Here is a 27358-nt window from a genome sequence, read left to right on the forward strand (position 1 = left end):
ATCCATTACTATATGCCCACATCCAACAACCATGCTAATAATACACAAACTGCCAAAACCATGCACTGCCAAGAAACCATATCTTCAATCTGCCGGGTAATAGTCATCCTAGAGCTCAAGGATACACAGCAACCCTACCCTACACACATCCTACATACAAGAGTCAAACAGTATTATTCAAAGGATGTTTCCCCTTTTACATAACCCAAAGCGGTCATGACTACTTAATTCTTACCCCACTCGTGAGAAGCATACTTAATAAAGGCTGAGCTCTTTATATAGTCAAAACCCTTAAAGTGTACACATTACTAGTGCTACACTACAAATCTCATCTACTAGCAACATATACACAGCAGGGCCTTATAGTGTAAGCGCTACATCAAAACAACAATTCGTGCCTTACATCACACAAGTAACCCCCGAAACAGGGATCCAGTGTAGCAGTTTGAGCTCACAGACATAAATGTAATAATCTCTTAGAGTATCAACTATAGAACATAACTTCTCCTGAATCACTGAACGAGAGCCAATATAGTAAAGCTCAGCAGTGCACATAAGCATTTCAAGTTTCCATGTTTACGCACAGCAGTGTCATGCCGCCGTCCTTTGGTGGCCGCTGGCGGTTATGGAAGGCTTGGCGTTGGCGGCGCCATTAGTTGTTCCGTGTGTTTTTTCTTTTCACTTCCTGGTTTGGCGGTCTAGTCTTTTTCTTCTGTGTTATTTTTCCTTCCGCTTCCGGTTTATCGGTCTAGCCTTTTCTCTTGTTTCCGTATTTAACCACGCCCCTCTCTGGGCTCTGTGCGTTGCAACTTGTTTCTTTCGCTTGTTGCCGTGCTACTGTGTTTCCTTTACTACTCCTAATACTTGGTTCTTTCAGTAACTAAAAGCAGTGTGTACTATCTACTGCTTCTTCCCTTCCTTTTTATCCTGTTTACTCCGTTCTAAAGCTTCCCGTGCCTTTCGGGGCTCTTCTAATCCTCCCTGTTCTCCGGATCTCGCTCCGGTATCTGGCAGTGGTGTGTATTCCTCCATCCCGGGTTTTCCCGGCTTCTCATGCTACAACTTCAAATACGACAGCTTGACTGCTTCGGAAAGACTTTCCTGCCTATCACCTGCACTCCGGACTCTCCAGTCAACTCCTCCAGCACGCATCGGTTATCAACAACATCCGGCGAGAGGTTTTTTAAGCGGCTGCTTTTTTCCTCTCTTCCTGGCGTCTTCGGGACGGGGCCGGCTGTTTTCCTGTTTATCAGGGAATCAGGGTGGCTTCTTCCCGCGGACGACCTTATCTCTTCACAAAGAAGAAAAGACCAAAGAACAAGTCCTACAGACGAGGAAATCTTCTGGAAGAAACAGGTGAGGAGAAAGGGGAGGAGGACATAGACATATCTGATTTGGAGGAATCTCCGTTACATCCCAGCACTTGTGACAGTTTGCAACGCCCAGAAGAGAACACAATGTCTATCCCGGAACAGGTCCAGGATTTGCTCGCTGCAATGCAGAATGTGACGTTAGAACTCCAGGCTGTGAAAGCCGAAAACACTGCTTTGAGGCAGCGTGTCGATCACTTCGAACAGTCCCGGAGTGATTTGCCTCCCATGCCCTTAGCCTGCGGTAAATACGATGGCTCTCCGGCTAGATTCAAAGAGTTCATGGAGGCATGCATAATCTATTTCACTTTCAGACCACAAGCATATGCCTCAGACTCTGCCCGTATAGGTTTTCTAATTTCAAACCTTACGTGTAACGCCCTTTCTTGGGCTACCCCTCTGGTGACCGGTGCCAGCCCTTTACTCCAAGACTATGCCGGTTTCACCGCCCATTTCAAAACGGCTTTTGAAAGGCAAGAGTCTGCGGCAGTCGCCAGCGAACAGCTACTGGATATCCGACAAGGAAGTACGGACTTGCTGACATACATCTCCCGTTTTAAACGGGTGGCTGCCGACGCAGGATGGCAAGAGAACGCTCAGTACACCATCTTCCGGAGAGGATTAAGGGAGGAACTCAAAGACGAATTAGCAAGGGTTAACCGACCGGCTACTTTAACCGATCTGTGGTCAACTGTTATTCAGCTGGACTTCCGCATCTCAGAACGACGGTCTGAACGTCGAAAACAACGTGGTTTTCCTGCTACACTTGATCCTGGACTGCCGCCCTCCCCCCCCGCCTGTACGTCAAAAGAGGAACCAATGCAGATTGGAACTACCCGAGGGCCACTCACCCCGGAAGAAAGAAGAAGACGCAGAGATCACAACCTGTGTATGTATTGTGGATCCAATCAACATATGCTTAGAGACTGTCCTAACGTGCCTCCCAGACGTTCGGGAAACGCCAGTCCTCGGAACTAGTTGGGGCAAGTTACCAAGGAGGATTACCTGGTCCCTTCGTCTCTTTATCGGTCACACCCACGCCGTCCACAGTAGAAGACAACCGTCTTATGGTAGTTGGAGTGGAGTTAAGCCTCTCTCAACAGTCCTATGAGGTTTTGGCACTACTGGATTGTGGTGCTGCCGGTTGCTTTATGGATTTGGTTTGGGCGGAAAAGGTTGGCATTCACCGTTTGCAAAAGGACGAGGATCTCAAAGTGGAGGGTGTAGATGGTAGGCCACTCAGCTCGGGACTTATCACCCATACTACACCTCCTATGCAGATGAAGATCCTACATCACAACGAGACCATTCAATTTGACCTCATCCGAGCTGCACATTTTCCGTTGATCCTGGGAATCTCGTGGCTTCGGAAGCATAATCCGACCATAGACTGGACAAAGAATCAACTGTCCTTTACATCAGCCTTTTGTCGTAGTTCATGTTCCTCGCAGACCCAACAGACTACGGTTCATGTTTGTCCGGAATCAGACTCTAATGCAGAGGCACTTAAGGTAAACAGTATTCCCAGAGAATATCTTCGCTACCAGGAGGTGTTTACGGACGATGGTCCTCAGAAGTTACCACCTCATAGACCAGAGGACTGTCAGATTGTTCTCCAGCCCAATGCTGTTGTACCTTTTGGAAGGATGTTTTCTCTTTCTCTTAAAGAAAAGAAAGCACTCAAAGAATACCTGGATGCTAATACACAACATGGCCTGATCCGGCCTTCGTTTTCTCCTGCTGGGGCTTCGCTTTTTTTTGTTCCAAAGAAAGGTTCCGATGAACTTCGCCCTTGCATTGACTATAGGGGTCTTAACCAAGTCACCCTCAGAGATAGGTATCCCATGCCACTTATCGGAGACATCCTAGAAGCTGTTCAAGGGACGAAGATCTTCTCTAAGATTGATTTAAGAAGAGCCTACCACCTTTTGAGGATACGATCCGGTGACGAATGGAAGACGGCTTTTCGCACACCCTTCGGACACTATGAATATTGTGTTATGCCTTTTGGGCTTGTCAATGCTCCGTCTGTATTTCAGAGATTCATGGACCGCATATTCTCCGATCTACTTTTTAATTCTGCTGTCGTCTACCTCGACGACATTTTGGTGTATTCTAAAAACACTCAGCTTCATGCTAAACATCTCCACCAAGTTCTTCAAAGATTGCAAGACAATCTACTCAAGGCCAATGCTGACAAGTGCATTTTTCAGGTCTCCGAGGTCAACTATCTTGGCTTTATCCTGTCTTCAGAAGGTATTCGCATGGATTCCACTAAGACCGACGCCATCTTGCAATGGCCAACACCCAATACCATCAAAGACGTCCAAAGGTTTTTAGGTCTAGCCAATTTTTATCGCAAATTCATCCAAGGTTTCTCGGATCGAGTACTTCCCATTACAAGGTTGCTAAAGAAGTCATCCATGCCCTTCTCCTGGTCTTCTGAGGCAGACCGGGCTTTCCAACTTCTCAAGAAGGAATTCTGCTCTGCCCCGGTACTTCATCAACCAGATCAGAATCTGAGATTCATTGTGGAGACTGACGCCTCTTCTGCAGCAATCGGAGCAGCTCTCCTACAGGAACACGGGGAGCTAGAACATCCCGTTGCCTACATGTCCAAAACACTGAACGACAGTCAAACGCATTATTCGGTGATTGAAAAAGAACTTCTGGCCATGAAATCCGCATGCGAAGAATGGCGACATCTCCTACAGGGAGCCTCTCATCCTTTTGAGATCAGAACAGATCATAAAAATCTTAAGATTCTGCAGAAGATGGAATGCGTCAACTCACGTCAGGCTCGCTGGGCCCATTTTTTCTCCCAATATGATTTCGTGCTTACTTACTTACCAGGTTCCAAGAACATACTTGCTGATGCCCTTTCCAGAAGACCAGTACCAGACAGGGTTCTGAAGGAATTTCCCAGCCTCATGCTACCAGACGTCAAAGTGATCTGTTCTGTGGATTCGTTTCTGGACAGAGTCCGTGAGGTCACACGATCCACTAACCCTCTTCCGAAGGATTCATCCATGCAAGGTGGTTTATGTTTTCAACAACAACGTCTATTTCTACCAGACGGTATCTCCCGTCAGGCAGCATTAAAATGGTGCCATGATGATCCAACAGCGGGACACAGAGGTGTAAAGAACACCTTGGAGTTGCTTCTTCGCAGGTTCTGGTGGCCTGGGATGGCCAAAGATGTTACAACCTACATCGAGTCATGCCCGGTATGTTGTCGATCAAAGTACAGCACTCAAAAGGCAATAGGGCTTCTCCAACAACAGGACCTTCCGAAGAGACCCTGGTGCGTTATTTCTACAGATTTCATCGTGGATCTGCCACCTTCAGAAGGTTGTTCATGCATCATGGTGACGGTCGATTGCTTCACCAAGATGGCACATTTCACTCCTTTGGCGGGTCTTCCTACTGCAGCCGAGATGGCGGCAGTGTTTGCCAGAGAAATATTCCGCTTACATGGTATTCCGGACAAGATTATCTCTGACAGGGGATCTCAGTACACCTCGAAGTTCTGGAAAGAACTTTGTGAAAGACTGGGTATGGAACGAGCTTTGTCATCCGGTTTCCACCCACAGACCAATGGACAGACAGAAAGAACGAACGCCACTCTGGAGCAATATCTTCGGTGTTTCACTAATGCCCAACAGGACGATTGGGTTAGTCTGTTGGTTACTGCAGAATTTGCCTATAACAATGCAGAGCACAGTGCCACTGGTCTCAGTCCTTTCTTTTGTTCCTATGGTTTCCATCCCAGCTTTATTCCTTCTCTCTCTTTTCTTCCTTCTACAACTCCATCTGTTGATGCACTACTTACCAGTATCTCGGATGCTCACAAATCTGCCACAAGTTGCTTACGAGCTAGCAGTCTCCGGTACCGATCTTACTGCAACCTTAAGCGACAGCCGGTTCCGGCATGGCGTAAGGGCACCAAAGTCTGGTTGTCTACTAGGTTTCTACCTCGTTGGCTACACCCCTCTAAACTTTCACCTCGCTATCTGGGTCCTTTCCCTATTCTACGCCAGATCAATCCTGTGGCCTTTCGTCTCCAGTTGCCGAAACAGATGCACCGTCTCCATCCGGTGTTTCATTCCTCCCTCCTTAGGGAATACAAGAGTGATCCCTACCTTCGCACCTTGCCGCATGATCCGGTTCCCAAAGCGGTTCCTTCTGATGAGTATGAGGTGGCCTCCATTCGGGACTCCCGCTATCATCAGGGTCGCTTGGAGTATCTCGTCCACTGGAAAGGATATCCGCACTCAGAGGACTCCTGGGAACCGGTGTCTCATGTTCACGCTCCAGCATTGATTCAGCGGTTTCACCGTCTGTTCCCGGGTAAACCGGGGGGGGTGCCGCTTGGGAGGAGGCATACTGTCATGCCGCCGTCCTTTGGTGGCCGCTGGCGGTTATGGAAGGCTTGGCGTTGGCGGCGCCATTAGTTGTTCCGTGTGTTTTTTCTTTTCACTTCCTGGTTTGGCGGTCTAGTCTTTTTCTTCTGTGTTATTTTTCCTTCCGCTTCCGGTTTATCGGTCTAGCCTTTTCTCTTGTTTCCGTATTTAACCACGCCCCTCTCTGGGCTCTGTGCGTTGCAACTTGTTTCTTTCGCTTGTTGCCGTGCTACTGTGTTTCCTTTACTACTCCTAATACTTGGTTCTTTCAGTAACTAAAAGCAGTGTGTACTATCTACTGCTTCTTCCCTTCCTTTTTATCCTGTTTACTCCGTTCTAAAGCTTCCCGTGCCTTTCGGGGCTCTTCTAATCCTCCCTGTTCTCCGGATCTCGCTCCGGTATCTGGCAGTGGTGTGTATTCCTCCATCCCGGGTTTTCCCGGCTTCTCATGCTACAACTTCAAATACGACAGCTTGACTGCTTCGGAAAGACTTTCCTGCCTATCACCTGCACTCCGGACTCTCCAGTCAACTCCTCCAGCACGCATCGGTTATCAACAACATCCGGCGAGAGGTTTTTTAAGCGGCTGCTTTTTTCCTCTCTTCCTGGCGTCTTCGGGACGGGGCCGGCTGTTTTCCTGTTTATCAGGGAATCAGGGTGGCTTCTTCCCGCGGACGACCTTATCTCTTCACAAAGAAGAAAAGACCAAAGAACAAGTCCTACAGACGAGGAAATCTTCTGGAAGAAACAGGTGAGGAGAAAGGGGAGGAGGACATAGACATATCTGATTTGGAGGAATCTCCGTTACATCCCAGCACTTGTGACAAGCAGGGAGCTATAATGAACAATGAGATAAAAGGCATCCAAGTATTGATACTACAACGTTCTTTTCAGCCTTATGAACTCAAAAAGCGACCATGTGCCTAGTCTTCAGTGAACATTAATTTTGAAGGACATTTGTCAGTGACAGCTGGTGTTTTTTCTGATCCACATATTTTATGCCAATACTTTTTCCCTTCTTTGTTCATCCTTGCATGTTTTGAACCAGTATCTATACTGCACAACCTTTTACTGGGTATTCTATTCCATAATCCACTACTCAAATTTGAGGATGTCATCACTCCACATACACACGTTATTTAACTCATGTCCGTCAGGAACTGCATACACATTGTAAAATCAGCCTTTCAGTTGGCATTGATTTTAGCAAAATCAACGCATGGCGTGTACTCTGTGCTGTCCCCTCAAACCTTAGTGGCTGCAAAGAATGTTTACATGTCAACTCTCTTGGGAGAAGGCTACAGTAAGAGCCCGTTGTGAATAAGGTTTCATGAATTTGTACATGCAGAAGAAAAAAAAGACTGCTCGCTGCAGTGAAGGATTGGAGCCTATTGTTATGTTCTCTTGTGCTGGCGGAAGAGAGAACACAGGGGGCGCATGTGGAGGGCCTAGCTGAGGAGGAGCAATGATTCCACAAGTATAGTAGTTGTGCTCGGAACTGCCTCTTCTGGCGGGGCGGGCCCTTTATTTCAACAACACTGTACTGTGCTGCGGGACGGTACGCCGTACATAACACCCATCTAGTCACTGTGCACTAGTTTATAAATTCGGACACTGTTCGTTCATGAAATAAATCAATACCAATATGTGACAATTCCACTCCCAAATGGCATCTGTAATAGGCAGCCTCAAAGACAGTATAGCTGTCCAGCTAAATGGTTACTCCCTTTATGTTTGTCGATGACGCGCTCAAGTCATTCAAGTAGTTTCGGCATACTACACGTTACTGTGACCCTTGTCTTCAGTCTCCCTGCACATTCAAGATTAAGGGGAGGAGGCAGCAGAGCCAGGGTCAAGGCATTGTAATTTATGCAACACGCTTCACAACATCAAGCCCTTTCTTACTGTATTCTCCGGCAGGCAGGCATTTCATTGAACATTGCTTCTCGTAGCAACGCACAACTCACTCAGGTGCGCGATATAATGCAACGTGCATTACTCCGTGCATCCAATTAATCTCTGCATGCCGATGGCGTCATCCAGGCATCTGGAAGATAAAGAATTCCTGCAATCTTCTCCAGTTCCACCAATTGCTGTCATATTAGCTTCCCTTCCCGACAAACTCTACTAGAGGAAATGACCTGCAACATTGCACGTACACCACAAGATAGATTCAAACATGCCGTTTTACAACGGCAAGTCACAGATTTGAATGTAAACACCTCTATTTATCCTTTCCTTTGCTTCAAAGTTAATAAAAAGCTAAAATAACATGGGGAATTCAATTCTCAGTACTTGTTTGAAATCAACAACTTACCCTGAGCAGAGTCTCCATCTTTCAAAAAGGAAGTTGCTTTCAAATGATCTGAAAAAGAGTGCAACACCCCATCCACAATGACTCTTGACACTGCTGAGTAAACCATAAAGTATGAATTTTTTGTATCCCTTGCAAGCTTTTTAGCTTCCGTAAATAACTTCCTCTGTGCTATCTCTTGTCTGAAGTCATGAAAAAGCATAATAGTGCACTTTTCACCCCATTTAAGTAAACCCAGGTCTCTGGATCTTCTCAACAGCATTTCTTTCACAGGCTATCTCAAAGAGTTCACCAGAAAAGCACAAGGCGGTTGGCCAATTCCAGATTTTGGGGCAAAGGTATGGTGAGCACGCTCCAGTTCCAAGATTTTTCCAGGTGGAGGACCCAAAAGCTTTGGCAATACTTTCTGTAAAAAATCCATAGGAGGACCATTCGCCACATCCTCTGGAAAACCAGTAATCCTCAGGTTGGATCTCCTGCTATAGTTTTCTTGTTCAGAGATCCTCTTGTTAGCTGTTTCCAAAAGTCCTGATAGGGTTGCCCCTCTTGTCTCCAAGGCCAGCAATCTGTTTTAAGACCCACAGACCCTGGTTTCCAGCTCTTCAGTGCGCTTCTTAACCATGGATTGATATTTTTGCTTAATCTTTCCAATAGACAGCACAACTCCATCCTTGATTTCAGTTAGATAGTCCTCAGCAGACTGTCCCTCAGGCCTGGTTCCAATCAGACTCTTCATTTTCATCCCTAACTCTGATGGCTGGTTGTCCACATTTGGAACATCAGCAGGTCCCTCTTCATCTTCACTCCCAACTCTCGATCTTCTGGAGGAAGAAGCATGTGCCATTTCTACTGAATCTGCCATATTATATTCAGTTATATATTATTAAGGCTGCCTGGGCAGGAGCAAAGCTCTCAAGCTGCCATTGCTGCAACTGCCAGTTCTAGAATTTCAGAACTTTATTTTGATCACCATTTATTTGGTTACTGACATCCCTACACATTGTTTAGCTTTAGTTGCGAGGGCAAGAATAGGTTTTCAACACAGACAGACTTAAGTTGAATTCTTTCACTAAGACTTTCCTTAGTTTCCTTCAGGTCGGGAAATCCCACCTTAAGTTTGGCCTTCTAGCATCTGAACACTTGATTTAATACATCATTTTTGTTTGAACTTTGAATCTGTTGTCTGTGTCTTGCTTTATGGTGCCTTCACAATGGGTAGAGGCTACATAGAAGCTGCAGGTGACTCCTTCTGCCACAGACTGAAACCCTATTGAAACCCCAAAAGTGGACAGCACGTTTGATTGATTGATAGGTTATTTATAATGCACCTATACACAAGTGTTTAAAGGCGCAACCAGGCAGGGAGGGGAATACTGGGGAGAACAAGACAAACAATCTTACTATGCCTAGTATCATTTAGATTGTGTAAGTGTGCAGACCAAAAAGGGGAGGGGACAGGGAGAAGTGCACCCAGTGGAACAGTGCCCTGGGTTAACTGCAAGGAAGGCAGGGCCTCCAAGGGGGACATGCCCCGGAAGTGCAAGGAAGGCCAGGTGGCATAGCAGGGGGGCCCAAGGGCAAGTGCTAGGGACTAAGCAGGAGGGGGCAGGTGTCCTATATGACTCAGAGAAGCACTAGGTAGCCAGTCACGTAACTGAGCAGGAGTAAGGGAAGGATAGCAAAGGGAAGGCAGAGAGAAAAGGTGGGGATATCTTAATAGGCCTTATAAGGGCAGGTGAGAGGCAGAAAGAAGGAAGGAGAAGAACCGGAAAGTCTTGGGGAGCTTCTGGAACTTAAGGAGGTCTGGCTCAAGGCGGAGAGTGGAAGGGAGGCCATTCCAGAGGGAGGCACCTGCATAGGAAAGATCTACCACCCAGTCTCTGCTTGTTGAAACGACTCACCCGCAGAGAATTGGAAGTAGACGAGCAGAGGGCTCTGTAAGGAAGGTACTTAGGACGAGAAAGTTGGAGATAGTATGGGCCACAGAAGGCCTTGTTAACTATGCAGAGGGCCTTGAACTTGATCCTTGCAGCCACCAGGAGCTAGTGTTGGGATATCAGAGCCGGATAGATGCTGTCCCTGGGCTTGAGGCCAAGGATAAGTCTTGTGGTCATGTTCTGGATGAGTTGCAGAGGGTAGAGTTAGGTAGATTGAGAAAGAGGCTGTTGCAATAGTCAAGCCTAGAGATAACCATGGCTCTGGAGGCAGTGAGCTACTGGCGGAAGATGAGAAAAGGTAGAATACCTCAGAGAAGGTGCAGTTGGAAATTGGACTTTTTGGAGATGTCTGTGATATGTGGAGAGAATGAGAGAGCGGAGTCAAAGATGACCAAGGTTTTTCGCCTCACATGAGGGTGAGGGCACAGGACCAAGGGAGGCCAGCCACAGTGAAAGGGGAAAAGTGGGAGCAGGGATCCCAATCTTACTGGGATTAAGGCAGAGATCATTAGAGGCACACCATGAATGAATAGCGGAAAGACAATCGGGGATGAGCGTGGAGGAAGCAGAGGGTAGCCTAAAAGAGAGATGCGCGTCATCCGCATAACACTATCAGGCAGGCCAAGGGGGCCAGATAGACACTGGAAAACCAGGGCGAGAGGATAGATCCCTGGGGAACACCACATGTTGAGAGGGATGGAGGAGAGGAAGGACTAAAGCTCAACCTGGGAAGGTCCAACAGGAAAGGGGCTAGCCATGCCAGAGCCTGATCCTTGATGCCTAGGGTATCTCAGACGGGCGATCAGGATGTTGTGTTTCACCGTGGCAAAAGCAGAGGAAAGGTCGAGGAGGATGAGGACAGATGAAGAGTTAAAGTCGAAACCTGTACACATCTGACTTTCGCAGGATCCCTAAAGTGGAAATGTTTCTTTAAGTGTTTCTGTGGCCAAAATGAAACCTAAGGTTTACATTTATAACTCATACTAACACTACCATACCAACAAAGCATTAGGTTAAGAACATGCATCTTACATTGTGTGGGGAAGTCGGGTCTGCTTTGGGGCAAGTGACAGCTTGCTTGTATTGTGACTGTTCAGATTTTGGCCTTGGGAGATGTGGGCTGGGTGATGGGCAGTTAATGATCCCGACTTCAAGGATCAGAGTTTTGACATCACGGTGTTTCACTGACCACCCTTACTGGATTGCGGTGACAGAATCCACTTCGCAGGGGTTTGAAGCATGGTTTGGTGCAGTGTGATATCGCCATAAAAGGGGAGGATCCATTGATGGGTTCTAAAGAATGAACTAACCAATGACAGGAGTGTAACTGAGAATTGGACAGTTGGGATGGACAGCTAGGTCGCTGTGGGGGGAGATGGTGACTAGAGCCTGTGAAAAGCGGTGGGTTTCTGGTAACGAGAAAAATATGACAAAGGATGAGTGGTTTCTCCATTGTGGAAGCTTATGAGACATCCCCCCAGTTGGGGGAGGGGAGCCCCAAAATGAAATACATATGTGCGTTGGTTTGCTTTGCTTTCAACCTCAGCTTTGTAACCAAGGAAGGAGATAGCTAGGGATTTAGGCCAGGTATTCCCCTCACGGGGTCTACTACCAGAGAGCTTATAGGGTGACTGGGCAGACCGACAGACAAATATTACAGATCAATACATGTGTTACTATCTTTTAATAGCGAGAGATTCAGAAAACATTGTTGCCCAAATGTAGTGTGGTCTCTCAGTTTAAGTCTTGGAGGGTGAGGGTCTAGAAGCCCCTCCTACTTTTTGTGCTCAAATAGAGGTCTTCCACGTTGTCCTCTCCAGTTGTTTTGAACTACAACACCCATCAGTCCTATCCAGCCTAATCAATGGTGAGGGGGAACACTTATCTAATATTTTTTGCACTGAATGCAGCTTGCCTTGATTACCTTGCGCTGAAAGTGTGCAGAATGGGGACGGCCTCTATGCAGCAGCTGTGGTGGGCAGAGAAAGTAAGGAAACTGGGGTTAGTCTGGGTAGAGAGTGGGGTGGGGGTAGAGCTAGTCGAGGGGAGGGAGCATGCCAGTGAGCGGGCAGGGCTGTCTTCCGCCTCTGAGGATAAACACAACTATGTTTTCACTGCAGCGCTGAAGCCGGACCCATAAAACATGGTTTCAGCAAAAGGCCTGTGAGGGGAAAACGCATGGATCCAGGTGAGGGATCATTTCAGTCATGCCCAAAACATCTGGGGAGCCTCAGGTTGCAGTACCCAGTCTTAGAGGGACAGGGTCAACAAGCCCCCTCTCTAGTCATTCCCCTATATTTTCTGTTAACTGGCGTGTGGGCGTTCCCATCCATAAAACTTCAGTATTTATGCGTCTTAGAGAAAACCTTGATACCAAGGGTCCATCTGCCCACCTGATCAAAGGTGCCTCACAGTGGCCCATCACAAGTCAGTTTTCACATGCTATGAGGTTTCCGTCAAGTGCCTCCTAATTGTTGATTGGCGATACATTATTCAATTTTAAGCGAGAGAAAGAAGTCACCCCTTTATCGCTCCCCTGAGTGGTGCCGGTTTTAGCACCTCAAAGCAGTTGAGGGTTAGTGGCATTTAAGTAAACCTGGCCTTGTGGCAGTTTAGATTTGCCCCACTCAAAAAAAAAAAATACAGGCTGGGTCAAAGAACTCCGGAATGTTTGGGTCATAATCCTTATGAATTTATCAGGTGACGCAAGGATTTGCATGAGGATCCTGAACTGCACTTTTGATTTTTGTAGGATTTATAACATGCAACCGGGCAGAATAAAATGCATTTGGGCACAGATGGGATAAAAATGTGAACTTGGTAAAGAAATCAGAAAAATAGACCAAGAGATATCACTGAAATAAATAGTTTTTGAAAGCTTGTGAAATTGCAATAAAGAGGTCAAATTTCTGAGCTCAAACTGAAAAACGCCCATCACCTCTTTGAACACAGCGAAAAGAGGGTATTTTCAATAGTTTTTTGTCCTCCGATTGGAGTGATCATGTTGGTTGGTAAGAAGAGATCCTAAGTGCCAAGTATGAGGGAGCAAAACGGTCAACGCAGTTATGCATTAAATATAATACTTCCAAATCAATTCTTTTTGACCCAACGGCAACCAACGTAAGGAGGCTTGATGAGTTGAAACTGATGAGAACTTCGAGATTTAAAAAAACCAATCCGACAGCTAGATTCTGAGCTAGTTGCAGTCGAAGTTGGTGCTTGGGTATGCCTATTAGAGTGGCATTGGCTTCATCTAGTTTAGAATTTCCAAAGAGCCCACCACTACTAGGACATCCCCATTGGTGCCAGAAATGTAAGAACTGGCTGAAATTGTCGAGAAGTATAGTAGATTGATTGGACAATGGAACCAATTTGGTAGTTGCAGATCAAATCAGAATTCCAGTAAGGTTCTTAATCCTAGGGTATAGGTATAGTGCAATTCGAACAATTCCTCTCCTTCCACCAGAAGCTCACTGTTCCCCAGAGCTCTGGTTCTCTCTAGGATGGACTACTACAACAGCCTCTTTCTAAACTGCCTGCCTCTACTCTCCGCCCTCTGCAACTCATCCAAAACAGGACTGCAAGACTTGTCCTTGGCTTCAAGCCCATCTCTCCAGGACTGAAATCTCTTCACTGGCTCCCAGTGGCGGCAAAGATCAAGTTCAAAGCCCTCTGCATTGTCCACAAGGCCATTTGGGCTCTGGGGCCTCAATACCTTCAACTCTCTCTTCCTAAATATCTTCCTTCTCAAGCTTTTCGCTCATCCGCCTCCAACTCCCTCAGGGCCAGTCGCTTCTCCAAGCAACGAGTTGGTGGTAGATCGCTCTCTTCGGCTGGGGCCTCCCTCTAGAGCAGCCTCCCTGCCTTTCTGAAACTTGAGGAGAACCATTTCCGGTTCCGGAAGCACCTCAAGTCCTTCCTTTTTGCTTCTGCTTTCTCTCCCCCTCTCCCCTGCTGATCTCCTGGCTGATAATGAAACTGCACTGGTTACCTGGCTACCCTCTGATCCCGGACCCAGGCCCCCCCCGGCCAGTTGCACACCTGCACTGCCCCCCTGGCAAACCTTGCACTCGGGGTCTGTCTCTGTATCCCTACAGCCCCCTACCAGCACTTGACACCTGTTGTCTGCTCTTACCCCTGCACTTGCCACCAGCTGGCTGCACTTTTATTGTTTTATTTATTGTCCTACTTATTTTACTGTTTATCCTTTGTACTGCACTGCCCCCTCCCCCTCGCAATTTTCCCCCTCGCCCCACTCCTACACTTGCACAATCTCAATGTCACCTGGCCTATTAAGATCGTTGTCTCTGTCTTCCCTCTGTTCCCCATCCCTTGCCTCGTCGTGCCTTGAAACACTGGTGTATAGTCGCGTTATAAATGCCATGCCATATCATATCAAATATGGAGGTGGAGGGAAAACACTGTATATTGCAGTAAACGATTAGGGCCTAACAATATAATTTCTGTCTTTGTGGGTTTGAGTTGCAGTCTATTCAAGTTCATCCACTGTGCAATCTCATCAGTACATTGAGCTATATTTTCCAAAGACCTTGCAGGTCCTTAACCCACAAATATAGCTGGGTGCCATCAGCATAGAAATGACAAGACAAATTAAATGTGCAGAGCAAGAGTTGCAAATAAATATTTAAAGGAATGGGAGACGGAGGAACCCTTCATAACACCACAGAGTATTGAACTTTGAGAATACAAAATGAACCAACTTAATAGTTTGTCGACGTTCCATCAGAAAAGAACAAAACCACAAGAGCTTGGTCTGATACTCCTTCCACATTAGAGAGTCTAAAGACCAGTGTGTCAAAATTCACTGTATCAAATGCTGGAGAGAGGCCTAATATAATCAGAAATGGTAGTACATCTTCCTCAGCATTTTTAAATTAAATATCTTCTGACACACAGATGTGTTGTCTGCCTTAGGTGTTGTGCAGTCTTAATTGATTGTTGGTTCTATAATTGGTGGGAACAGAAAATGACACACGGGGGTTCAATGGTGAAGGCGACACCGTAGTATTATATTGAACAACATATATGCAACGGCATGTAAAAAGCATATTGTTCAGGGACCTGGGGCTCTGTCTATATGATCTCAAACTCAGTGGTAACATGCAATATGCTTGTAATGTACATTTGGGGGTTCATTCTTCTTTTTATCAATATGTATCGGATAAAGTGTGAGTGCCTGCTGTGTTTTGAAGCTCTGTCTCTACCAGACTGACTGTGGAGAGGTAGGACTTTCCCTTCCAGTCAAACTCCACACCCATCTGTGATAGTGGAATCATTCGTACAGGTCTCTTTATGGGTCAGAAGTTTCGGCATTATAATCCCAAGAATATCTTCCCAATTGTCAATCCTATAAGAGAATTTACATACACATGCTAACTAAACCGCAAAACGAAACATAATTTATCATTGACATTTGTGAGAAATAAAATAGTTTATAAATTTGATTCACGAGACATTGTTACAATTATGTTTTATTCAACATGCTTACATTTCGTAGGGGGATGTAAACTGGCGTTGCGCATGCCATCTTCACCATCGGCACATAGCAGTCATAAAATGGTTCTATAATAATCACCTAAAATGTAAAAATAAAACCAAAAGAAATTATTAGGACTAGGAAAATATTGCCCACAAAATGAAGAACACAAACAATTATTTTGGAAAAAAATAATTAGTTTTGCAATCCCTCCGTATTCCATTCATTGCTGTTGACCCCGTGGTTGTTGTAGCCTTATAAACATTTAGGGCCTGATTCATGGAAGTGTTTCATAATATCGCAATCCCATAGGAAAACGTTCCATGAATCAGGCCCTTAGTTGTGAAGTTCTGTCTCAAATCAATGAGTAACGCCATACATAAAATAGTCACTGAGCAAAACCGGCATTAGGGTACATTCAAAGTGATGTAGAAATGTCTGGCTTATAGTTTTGTAAAATAAATACCTCCATCTCAGGATCAATGAATGCAGTTACAAATTCTAATATTTTGCTGTGGAACATATTTGCGGTCTGGTTCAATGGTTACCATATGCTTACACAATGTAGTGGCGTACCTAGTGGGTGTCCATTTGCCCCCAATGCCTTGAGAGGCATCCTAGCCAGACACACAGCACAGCCTGTTTTTAAGAAAATCAAAACTTAAGATATTGCCGATATAACATCTTTTTGTCAGTTTGAGTTCAAGAACACAATGGTTGCTTCCTCGGGCAGTTATAGTACAATTCAAACAATCTAAATTAATAGCGAAGAACAGCTTCAACAGTAGCAAACAAAGCATAATTAAATTCCAAACAACGAGTCAATACCTGAAATGAGGTCATTTATTTTGCCATTTTGCGAGCTACACACACCACATCAGTTTCACTCCCCCACATCCATCATATTGGTCAACAACCACCACAGTTTTGCCATCGACTGGTAACAATCCAAGTGTTGGATTGACTCTGCATCGTCAAAATAGCAGCCTTCCTATCACAGCCAAGGCCACGTGTAGAAGAGTGACTCCACACCCTCTGGGTGGATCCTCGTTCTTGCTTTTGAGCGGTCCCTATCCATCCGTCACTGATCTCTTGACTGCCAACCCTCAATTTCCAGTCACCCTTTAGTGAATCCTGGTTTGTTTACAGGGAAGGTTAGTGGAGGCAGCTTAATTACTCTAGGTAGTGGGGCCACTCCAAGTAAAGACCAATATTATATCTCTGCAACCATGCTAGACTCCCTCACGTAACTAGCACTTTTGTTCATGAAAAGCATGGGGTCCTGTAGGGCACGAGCCTCCTCCACGACAGGGCTCAGTCACTTTCTCCATACCTTCTGCAAGTCTCTCAATGGCCACAATGCTGCTTACATTGCCCTAGTGAGTTTTTAATGGAACCCCCCAGTGGCTAATCTTCCAATGACAATTCTTTGGTTTTGGAGGAGTCCATTCAAGTGGAGCTCCTTAGTAATGCCACATTTTCAGCTCCACTCCAAGATGCTCTTTAAGTGGTTAGATTTCTGTGCAAAGGCTTGCATCTGTCCATATAGACCACACTGCAGACTTCCTTCATCCTTTAGCGACAACTCTGACAAGCATGGAATGGAATGTTTGTGGCTTGCTGCTGCCTCTTCTATTACTTTGCCCTCCCCACCGTTGTAACCACTGTGACCCCAACACACAAGGTTGGTTCTCATTTTATTATATATGTGTGGAGCCCACAAACATACACTGCCTCCATTAGTGTGCAACCCGAAAACCGGTGTGGGAGACGAAAGTCAATTTTCCCAAAAAACACTCAATAGCCGATAATTAACACCAGTGGTTTTATTTGCATCTATTGCTCATCTCAGTTCTTTGCACTTATCACTGAAGCAATCTAGAGTTCTCCTGAGACCCATAGCTGTCGCAAGCAGGACTGCGTCATCCGCATAAAATAGAGCTGGGATCCTATAATTTCCCATTGCAGGAGGCTCCAGGCAGTTCAACTCATCAATAACCTCAATGATATAAATCCAAACCATTAATGGGGTGAGGAAACACCCCTGCCTTACTCCCCTTGCAACCCCAAAGGAATGAGTTACTTCTGCCAAGCCCCAGCGAAGAACCGCTTGATTCTCTGAATAACAATTGAATAAGTGTCAATAGGTGGAACGGGATATTCTTATCTTTTAACACCTGCCATAGCAGCCCTCGCGGGACACCATCAAATGTTGATTTAATGTTGAAAAATACTGCATAGATCTTAGTCTTTTTCAAAGCAACATACTTTTGAAGGATGAGGAAAAGGCAAAAGAGCGGATCAAGGTTAATTTTGCCACCCTCAAGAGGACAAATTTCACCCGAATCGGCTCGCTCCTGCAAATTCTTGAGCAGGGCCTTAGCAAATGTCTTACCGGGTGCATCGGCCGTGATTTTGGCTGATAGTTCGCAGGACACTACCCCCTCCTTTTTTGTATACCGGAACCATCTCCACTTTCTGCCAGGACTCTAGAACCATGTTCAAAGGCACCATAAAACTGGAGCCCTGACACCTAGTTCCTCTTTAAACAGATCCAAGGATCTTATCAGGTCCTGTTGCTTTCACTCCCTTTTGTTATGCGATTGCATCAGAAATCTCACCAAGGAGAATAGTTGAGCTCTCCTGGATCAGGGTTGTTCCCCAACTCTTCCATCCGCTCCAACTCAGGATCAGAGCTTCCTATTGTGCCCAAAGTGTTTCCGCCAGATGTCTGGGCCTATGCAGGCTTGGATGTTGGTATCCCCCTGGACATCTTTATCGGAGAAAAGCTTCCAGGAAAGCCAGGGAGTCACCCATTCTAACAGCCTGCAACATATCATTCCATCTAGCATTCACAAAAAGATTTCTTTTTAAAATGAATTGCTTTTTAGCCTCCCTACACTCTGCGCCATACCACTCCTCCTTTATGGCCCATTTCCTTTGGTTGAATATTATTTGCAAGAAGATCATAATCATGGACTACACTTTGACCAGTGTGCTCGCTCTTCAGTGTTGATCTTTTCCATGCTTTCTAAAGCTATGCGATAAATGCTTGGAATGCTGTTTTATGGCTCTAGTTTAGCCCATTTTACTGTTCGTCTAGCATGCCCAGTCACTGTTATAGCTGAGGCACTATTAATTTCAGGAATACCACAATGAGAGCAGCCAGCGTTTGAAAAGGCAATTGATAAGGGCGTGTGGACACTTTCATGGCGATCTACAACCCCAAAATTCTTGACTGAGCTGCTATCTAGTACCGAAACGAACACATAGTTAGTTTGGTTTATTCACTTATAAATGTGCACCAAACCCGAAGGTAGCTGGGCGCAGCAGTAGGAGAATATGCAACGCTTAAAGTTGCATGGTTACAGGTTATATGCAAAAGCAAAAAATATACAGGCCATACACCGTCAATTACAGTTTAAACGCGCAATATATACAGAGCATAGTGGGTCAGTTACAGATTATAAGCAAGACAGAATATATACAGGCACTAGAAGGACGTCAGAACACTAGCCAGCAGGGGGGAGGTGTGCCCATGGGCAGCAGGTTGGTGAATATATATAAATATGCACTAGGAGCCATCAGTATTATATAGAGCTAGTGAGAAAATAGTCATCGGCAGACTTCAGCAGATTGATATAGTTGGATCTGAATTTCAGCAAAGGCTGCTCCTCGCGTAGAAGGTGTGGCAATGGATTCCATAATTGGGCCGGTCTGACCTGGAAGCTACCTCCCCCAGCCTTAGCCAACCTGAATCTCGGTATGATGAGGCTATTGGCATTGGAGGTTCTTGCCTGTTGGGTGGAGCTTCTCTTTAGGAATTTGTCCATAAGATAGCTGGGTGCGGGAGAGGGCGCTAGAGGGCCAACCAAGATGGCCGTCTTGGTCTGAGCTCCCGCAAAGCCCCGCATCAATCCTGTGAAATCCTACTGTTCCTTACTAACTACTGATCTAAGGTTCCGATTCCTGGCTTCCTGATCTGTCTAGCTGCCATTTCCCGAAAACTAGAACAAAAACAGCCTCTCCGAACCCAGAAACGACCCACGAGGCCTTAAGGCCGAGTGCCGAGCATTCAACAGGCGGGGCGTCGGAGCACTCAGAGACACCCTCAGCCGGCTGAGAAGTGAAAACCCTGGGCCCCGTGAGGACGTCGAGAGACATAGCCGGTGAAGCGGGTGCAGGACTGGCGTGGGTGGCAGCCTGCAGCGGACCTGCGGGAGACCTCTCCCTTCCCCCCCGGCCCGCGACTGGGAACGAGAGCGCCATAACAACGGCCGGCGCCTGATGTCACCGCCGGGGGCTGAGGCGATCCAGTGAGAGCCAGAAGATTTTCCCCACCACTCCGCTAGCGCTGGGTCCCTTCCGCCCTCCTGCGGGGCTGGTACAGGGGCCCCCTGGGAAGACCCAGGGGCCCATATCAACAGTGGAGGCCCCCCCCAACCCCTCCCCCGCGCCGTCATCCTGCGTCCGTGACCAGAGAGCTGCACGAGGACCCACCGGGCACCGAGGTAAGGAGGGGGCGAGAGGCTGCATTCAACCCCGGCAACGGAGTCCTCCCGGGCCAGCTCCCCCTCCCCCACGGAACACACGGCCGTTGGCGGCACCACCGCCCGGGCCTCACCAAAGCAGAGGTGGCTCCGGCTCGTTGCGCGGGCCAAAGCAGCGGAGCCTTGCAGCCCGAGGCAGTCGCGGGAGACTGCGGGATCACCAGTGGCCACACACAGAGCTCCACAGCCACTACCCAAAGGCCATAAGAGACTCGCCCCAGCAACCCCATTGATCACACAGCACTCCCAAGCCTGAAGGGGACGAACAACCCCCACTTCGGGAGTCCCACTCTAATACATCAGCAAGGAGAGACTGCCTTACCGTAGGAGGGGGCCCTCCCCCCTCCCTTTGAACTGCATCATTTACTCTTCTGTCACACCAGCCGCAGTCAGAAGCGACATCTTTCTAGAACCCCGATCACAGCATTACTCGCCCAATGCGAAAGCCTCTAGAGGCACTGCAGTAGTGATGGGTGCCCTGCTCCGGCCGTTTTAAGAGCTGATAAGTCCCCTCCCTCCCCCACAAGGCCCAGGAATTGTGCCCGAAACATCAAGCAGGACTGACTACCCCCCACCCCCACATCACAGAGTGAGGGCAGAACCCCGAAAAGGAGCTTTCATCTCCTCCAACTTCGGCAATATCGGACTCTTCACCGCGCGGATTGCAGCCAGAAACAAATACCCCCCCCTTTTTTTTTCCAAAAGCACTGCAGTTATAGTCCAGCACCATAAGGCAACCGCCACAAAACAACTGCCTGAGGCTTCTCACCGAGGAGTCCCCACCTGGAAAGGAGAAGACCAACATACCCTCCAACACTCTAGAAGCAGCCCACACACTCTGCGGGAACACAAGGGAAAGCACCCCTCGGAGGGTCCAGCGAACTCCTCACGACTCCCCTGTTTTGGAAACAGGCCACACTGTCAGATACCTGCATTCCCACCAATCCCACCTGAGCAAGCACCACCTCATACTCCCGAGAGATTTTACAAGGCACTCTAGTTAAGGCAAAGCACACCCTGATACCAATAAACGCTAGCAAACTCTATCCCATGAACTGGTTGATCAGACTGTCTCAGTGCCAGTTTATATTTTTGTATTTCTTATTTAATGTCTCACACTTGCTTCTCTCTGCCATGATTTCCTGTTTACCTCCAGAGAGTTGCACTTTTAAATCTGATACTGACGCTTAGCTGGCTTCAAGCACTCTGCTCTGAGCAGCTAGTCAGTCCCTCACCTTCTGTACCTCTTCTTGGAGGACTTCATATTCCCCCTGAGAGCCTTGCATTATGCAAGCCTTTTCACAGTATTTTTCCTTCAAAATGTTTAGTTCTTTCTCCTGAGCGTCTCTACTATGAGCTGCCTCCAAAAGGTTCGCTTCTGCTAGTCTCAATCACTCTATTAGATCTATATTATCTTCCCTAATTCCGCCCATTTCCTGAGACACAGGCTGACTCTGATCTAATTCAATTTTCAACTTTAAAGCATCTTTGTCTTTGATCTGCTTAATTTTCTATTTTTTCAAAATATTTAAATCTTGTTGCATCCGATCCAAATCATTTTGTGAGTCAATCTCTTTTAAGATTGACTATTCTTTAATTTTAGAGAATTAATTGATTGTTTCAAGGCCACAATTTCATCCAACAAAACACTATGCTGTATAGTCTGGTCATTTAACTTGTCTTGAAGTTGGCCTAAGGTTTCTACACTCTCTTTGTGTGTGTCCTGGAGTGCAGAGTACTGCCTTTCTTGCTCTGCACTGGCCCGTTGGTGAGATTTTACCTCATTTTTAAGTTGCTCAATTAAGTTTTCATACTTTAGTTCAACAATATAGCTTTACTGTAGCCTGTTTTCTAATTGCTTGAGTGATTGAGTGATTGCTGGGTTTGTTCAGCCAACTGTTTCATCATACTGGCCTCTTTATTTTGCAATCACTTTTCTATTAATTGTTAGTGAAAATACAACTATGCTGTGAGTTGGGCCATTTTAATTTGTTCTTCACTGACATTTTGGGTAATATACAATCCCTCTAAGGCTTTATGTAAAATTCCACCATCATGCCAAATATCACTGTCTACTAATTTGACTTTCTGTACCATTCTGGCTTGCCACACCCAGGCTCTTGCTGAAGCCAATCTCCTCAATGGAAGAGCTTGGCTAGTAGAGGTTTCCTTGCATATTTTACCTCCATTTACCTCATTTTGAAAATGGCTTTCACACACTCTTAGACTTTTCACTACACAGGAACCAAAAACCTTGCTCTTTATTCCTGTTAGCTTTCAACAATCAACAGTACCAAATAAAATTATCTTTGCGTTAATTCTGCATAATCTTATTCTTCTGGACACCTCCCTGATTGTCAGGGGTCAAGCAAACAGTGGCACTTTAACAACCTGCCATGCAAATCTCTGACAATGCACTAAAATAAATAGCCTGTTAACAATGCAATTGTCATGCATCAAATCAGAATGCTAGATCATGGCACAAGCCCCCATTTCCAGTGACGTCTTTATGGCAGGGCAAAAGGGGCACTTGACCCTGGCCCCCACCTTGGAGGGGGCCCCCCACAAGGGTGTGTAATATAAAAAAGTAAGTGACCATTGTTTACAAAACTTAAATAGCACACATCAAGATATTGTATGGCGTGTTGCTGAGGTTCTGAACCTATTTCCTGTCTGTTGCAACAAATACTTTCTGCTCTGATCAATTCATCCTGTAATGCTTTCCGTTTTCACTGTCCCACACATAGTTTGTGTGTTCACTTCAACTCCTGTAGCAATCTCACCTTTCTATGGGAATATTGATCAAGTGCAATAGCCAAAGTTGAAATGCATACTGATAAATGTGAGTGCTGCGTCGGTTCAGAAGATAGCTCAGTGTGTTAAGCACTAATTGAAGAGATTTGTGTTCATATGCAAGATTATAATACTGAATTCCAGCAAGGCCAACTCAGCCTTCCCTATGTTTGAAGTTGATAAATCTGCAGGTATGTGTACTTTGTTTTGTAGTACAACAGGTGCTATTTTCAGCAGTGTACCTTGAACTGTGGTGCGAAACCTAGGCAGCTACCTCAACTGAAGTCTATGGGGCTCATTACAAGTCCGGCGGCAACCGTGCTGGTAAAACCGGCAGGCTGCCGCCGGACTTGCAAACTTTTCTGGTGCCTGACTTCACGGAAACACCGGGGCATTACAGCCCTAGCTGTCCGTGAAGTCAGGCGCTGGAAAATGTAAATCCCCATTCCCGTTTGAGTGTGCAACAGTGCTGGTGCTTCCATGAAAGTCTGTGGGCGGGTGCCGTTCCGCCCGCCAGGTCTGACCCTGGCGGGCGGGACAGCACCCGCCTGCATACTCTTAGTGGGACGGTCCAGTAACAACGGTGCCAGTAAGCCTACCGGCAGCATTGTTACTGGACCGGCACACTTATAATGAGGCCCAATAAAGTGTTAATCAGAGAAGTGATTAGGTATGCAAATTCAAGACTGTGGAACCAAAGCATTCATGCTTCTATCCTGGCTTCCCCAGCAGACGTTTCAGTGATCCTGGACGAATCAACTTATTTCACTGACATTACTGTACCGTCTACCTTGAAAAGGTTGCCTTTTCACATGTTTGGGGTATATTGTTCAGCCCATTCATTACCTAATCTTACTGTTTATGTAGGTCCTTTCAGCATATTTGAAGGTCTGCTCATATGGAACAAAAATAAAAAGTTTGCTTTTTTGTATGGAACAAAAACAAAGTTTGCTTTTTTGTACAAATGAAAGGTTTTTGTGTATGTTTATAAATAACAATTCCACAAACCTGTGTTTTGGGCCAATTTAAAGCATTCAAATACAAAAGAGAAACCCAGATGTAATCTTTTAGGATCACATCAAATAGTATGCTGGCACCTATATATTTCCCTTGATGATCCAGACAGTGAAGCTAGAATCATTCCCATTTTTCAGAATGAGTTTCTATAACATTTTGCTTTTAGAATTGTCATTTTAGGTTATGTGGTAGGTCTACATTCTAAGTCAATTCTCTAAATTGGGATTATTTTAGTTCATGGTACGTACTAGAAAAGCAAGTTGTAACGTGTAGAAATTGCAGAGTGGGTGCATATCCCAGATTCACCTTTTAACCACTGTGTAATCCTGGGCATCTCATTTAACCTTGCACTGCCTAATATGTCACAATTGTCAGTCCCTAAACCATTCACAATTGTCACCCTTCCGAGTGATTTGTTTCTCAGGGTATGAGCATCACAACAGCTTCACACTGGTTTAACTGGCTATAGTGTTGCTTCCTCTATACAAATAGTGAGCATTGATATATTGTACACCACAGCCAGTTTTTTTCTTTGCTCTGTAATGGCAACCCTACTTGAAAACCAGGTCCCTCTTCTAATCTCAATCTGTCGGGATGCGTGTACCTTCCTTGTAGCTTCTAATCCACTATCTATTCTATTGTAGAACCTGATAGAATGGAGAGGCCTGGATTGTTATCATTATGGCATCATTAGACTCACTGTTACAGAACCATTATACATTATTACCCATTTAGGAATCATTGCATCCTGTTTAGTTATCCATCATCTGATTAGTACTGATTAGGAGTACATGAAATAGTAACAGTATACTATTCTCATTATTACCATGCATTTGAAGAGAGAAATAGGCCCCGTTATATGAAGGGTTTGCTTAGTTATGTTATTGCCATATATGTCGAAAGAGATGCTTTTAGAATTATGTACTATGCCATTTATGTAGCGCCTAGGCTGAGAGAAAAACGTGCTAGGCACTATAGAGAATACATGTAGAGCCATTTAGAGACACGGTATACTTGTAGAGACCCATGTAGAGACTTATGTATTATGTATGCATGTGTAGAGACACGCATTGAGTGTGCACTTAGAATGAATTTGCATTACGTAGTGCTTGGATTTGCGAGAGAAAGCGTAAACGCTAGAAAGCATGTAGCTGGCTCCTAAAGCTATTTCTGGATGGGGACACAAAGCGCTGCGGCACTGCGAAGATGTTATGGTACAGTGTGAGGAGAGGAATGTAAACAGTTTCTTGGCAGTCACAGATGAACCTGGTCAGAGAAGGTGAAGGAGCCTTATCAGCATGGCTCTGAGCTTCGCAGAGACAGAAAAGGTGGGAGGCAGCGCCATGGGCTCTGTTGCATGGAGAGAGGGATAGTGAATGGGAGTGAATGAAGAAATAGAGGAACAGATGGTGTATCGCAGGCAGACAGAAGGCCATGACAGAGATATGCTTTGAAATGTCACATTGACAAAGAACACGACAAGAACACAAAGTGAAAGTACATGCAAACACAGACTTTCAGGCATTGCTCATATTTAGAAATGCTGACAGGGAAAGAGACATTCTTAGCTGAGAGAACGAAGTAACCATAGGGATTTTTATTTTTTTTTATTTGTTTATTTATAAAATTTACACATATATAATCAAACAATCAGAACAATAAATACTCAGCAAAAATACACAGAATAACAGAAAATTATATATACATAACTTGCAATAAATCAATAAATACCCAGAAAGTCATCCCACACCTTTCCGTACAACCTCAACTTCCCTTGCCTCTTGTAAACCACCCTTTCCATGGATGCAAGGGCAGACATGCCCTCCACCCAATCATCAAAAGAAGGCGCATTCCGCGATTTCCAGCCCCTGAGGACCAACTTTTTACCCAGACAAGCTCCACGGAGTAAAAACTTTTTCCGTGACACAGAGAGATCATCTAGCAAATCTCCACCTCCCAAAATCATTGTCATAAAATCCAATTCAACATCCAAATTCAAAACACGCAGACAGGCACCACAAACATCATGCCAAAATCCCCGTACACGCACACATTCCCACAACAGATGTTCCAGACTTCCATTCATCCGAGTCCATCAGCCCCCTCTTAAACATTCGCTCCGGGCTCCAAAACACTCTATTGAGGATCTTTATCTGTCTTGACCGTTCCACCATATCAATTGCACAGAGTTTAACATTCGCACACATATCCAACCACATCTCAGGCGAAATCACACACCCTAACCTCCTTCCCCATTCATCTCTCAAATTTGAATTTTCCTTATAAGCAGACACAATACAATTATATATCCTGCTAGCAATGGAGCAACCACCTGGCTCCCTCTCCATAAGATAGAGATTCACCATTGAACTTCCTAGCTCTGCCACATCACCGATACATCTTTTCAATTTCCTGAAGTCTTCAGTTCTGAAATTATCAATGTGAAACTTTGCTCGTAACTCACGTTCCCCAATCCACCCTCCATCCACCAGAATATCATCAATCCAAAGCACCCCGCCTAGAAACCAATCCGGCCAGAATAAAGACCTTCCCCCGATTGCAATCAATGGGTTCAACCAAATGGATGAGTGAATGGTCTTTGAAGCAACCAAGCCCAACAATTCATGAACCTGTCTCCACGTCTCTCTCAGAAGAAACGTCAAAGGCGATTTATTACATGACTTATTTGTCGCCGTGAGAATAGCCCTTGGAGGGAGCGGACCCAACATACTTGCCTCTGCAATTACCCATTTATCAGGCAAATCCATCAAAAAACGCACAATAAAATGACTTGAAAAGGCTAAATGATATGCCCTGAAGTTCGGTACACCCAGACCACCTTTTTCTACTGGCAACTGAAGTTTCCACAATTTAAGCCTAGGCGGCTTATTATCCCACAGGAATGACTGCAACAAACCATCAATTTTTTTCCAGTAATGTTGACCAATTTTCATCGGAAGCATACCTAGAACAAAATTAATCTTTGGAGCCGCATTCATTTTGATAGCGTTCACCTTGCCCCATAGGGACAAATGAAGCAAAGACCACCTCAGGATGCTCAATTTCAAATCAGTACATACCTCATTCATGTTTACCACAACCATCTCATCCACCAGTGGGGTTAGCCATATACCCAAGTATTTCAGTTTCCTTTCACACCATTGAAACCCAAACCCAGTAATCCAGTTCTTGTCACAATATCCTGAAATTGGTAACACCTCCGATTTAGACCAGTTAACCTTAAATCCAGCCACCGCATGAAATCTTTCCAAAACATTCAGTAAGGCCGGAAGGGACACTGTTAAATTCCGTAACAACAAAAGTAGGTCATCCGCATAAAACCACAACTTTTGGTCAGCACCATGAAAACTCAGACCCTGTATCCCCACGTCACTCCTTAAGGCAATCGCCAATGGTTCCATGGCCAAAACAAATATCAGTGGGGATGAAGGACATCCCTGTCTCGTACCCCTCCGT

The 27358-nt window shown here is 45.7% G+C and overlaps 1 protein-coding gene across 10 annotated transcripts in view; it reads right to left on the reverse strand.

Moving 5' to 3' along the window:
• KYAT3 (kynurenine aminotransferase 3) overlaps positions 1 to 27358 on the reverse strand; it is a 597660-nt gene that overhangs the window by 253646 nt on the left and 316656 nt on the right. For all 10 annotated transcript variants that reach the window (XM_069641743.1, XM_069641748.1, XM_069641750.1 and 7 more), the window contains one exon: positions 15534 to 15620. In XM_069641743.1, coding sequence (XP_069497844.1) covers positions 15534 to 15620 — 87 coding nt within the window. The remainder of the gene's footprint in view (positions 1 to 15533; positions 15621 to 27358) is intronic.

This window comes from Ambystoma mexicanum, chromosome 1q, assembly GCF_040938575.1.
Source record: "Ambystoma mexicanum isolate Mex_15411 chromosome 1q, UKY_AmexF1_1, whole genome shotgun sequence".
In the NCBI taxonomy this organism is placed as follows: domain Eukaryota; kingdom Metazoa; phylum Chordata; class Amphibia; order Caudata; family Ambystomatidae; genus Ambystoma; species Ambystoma mexicanum.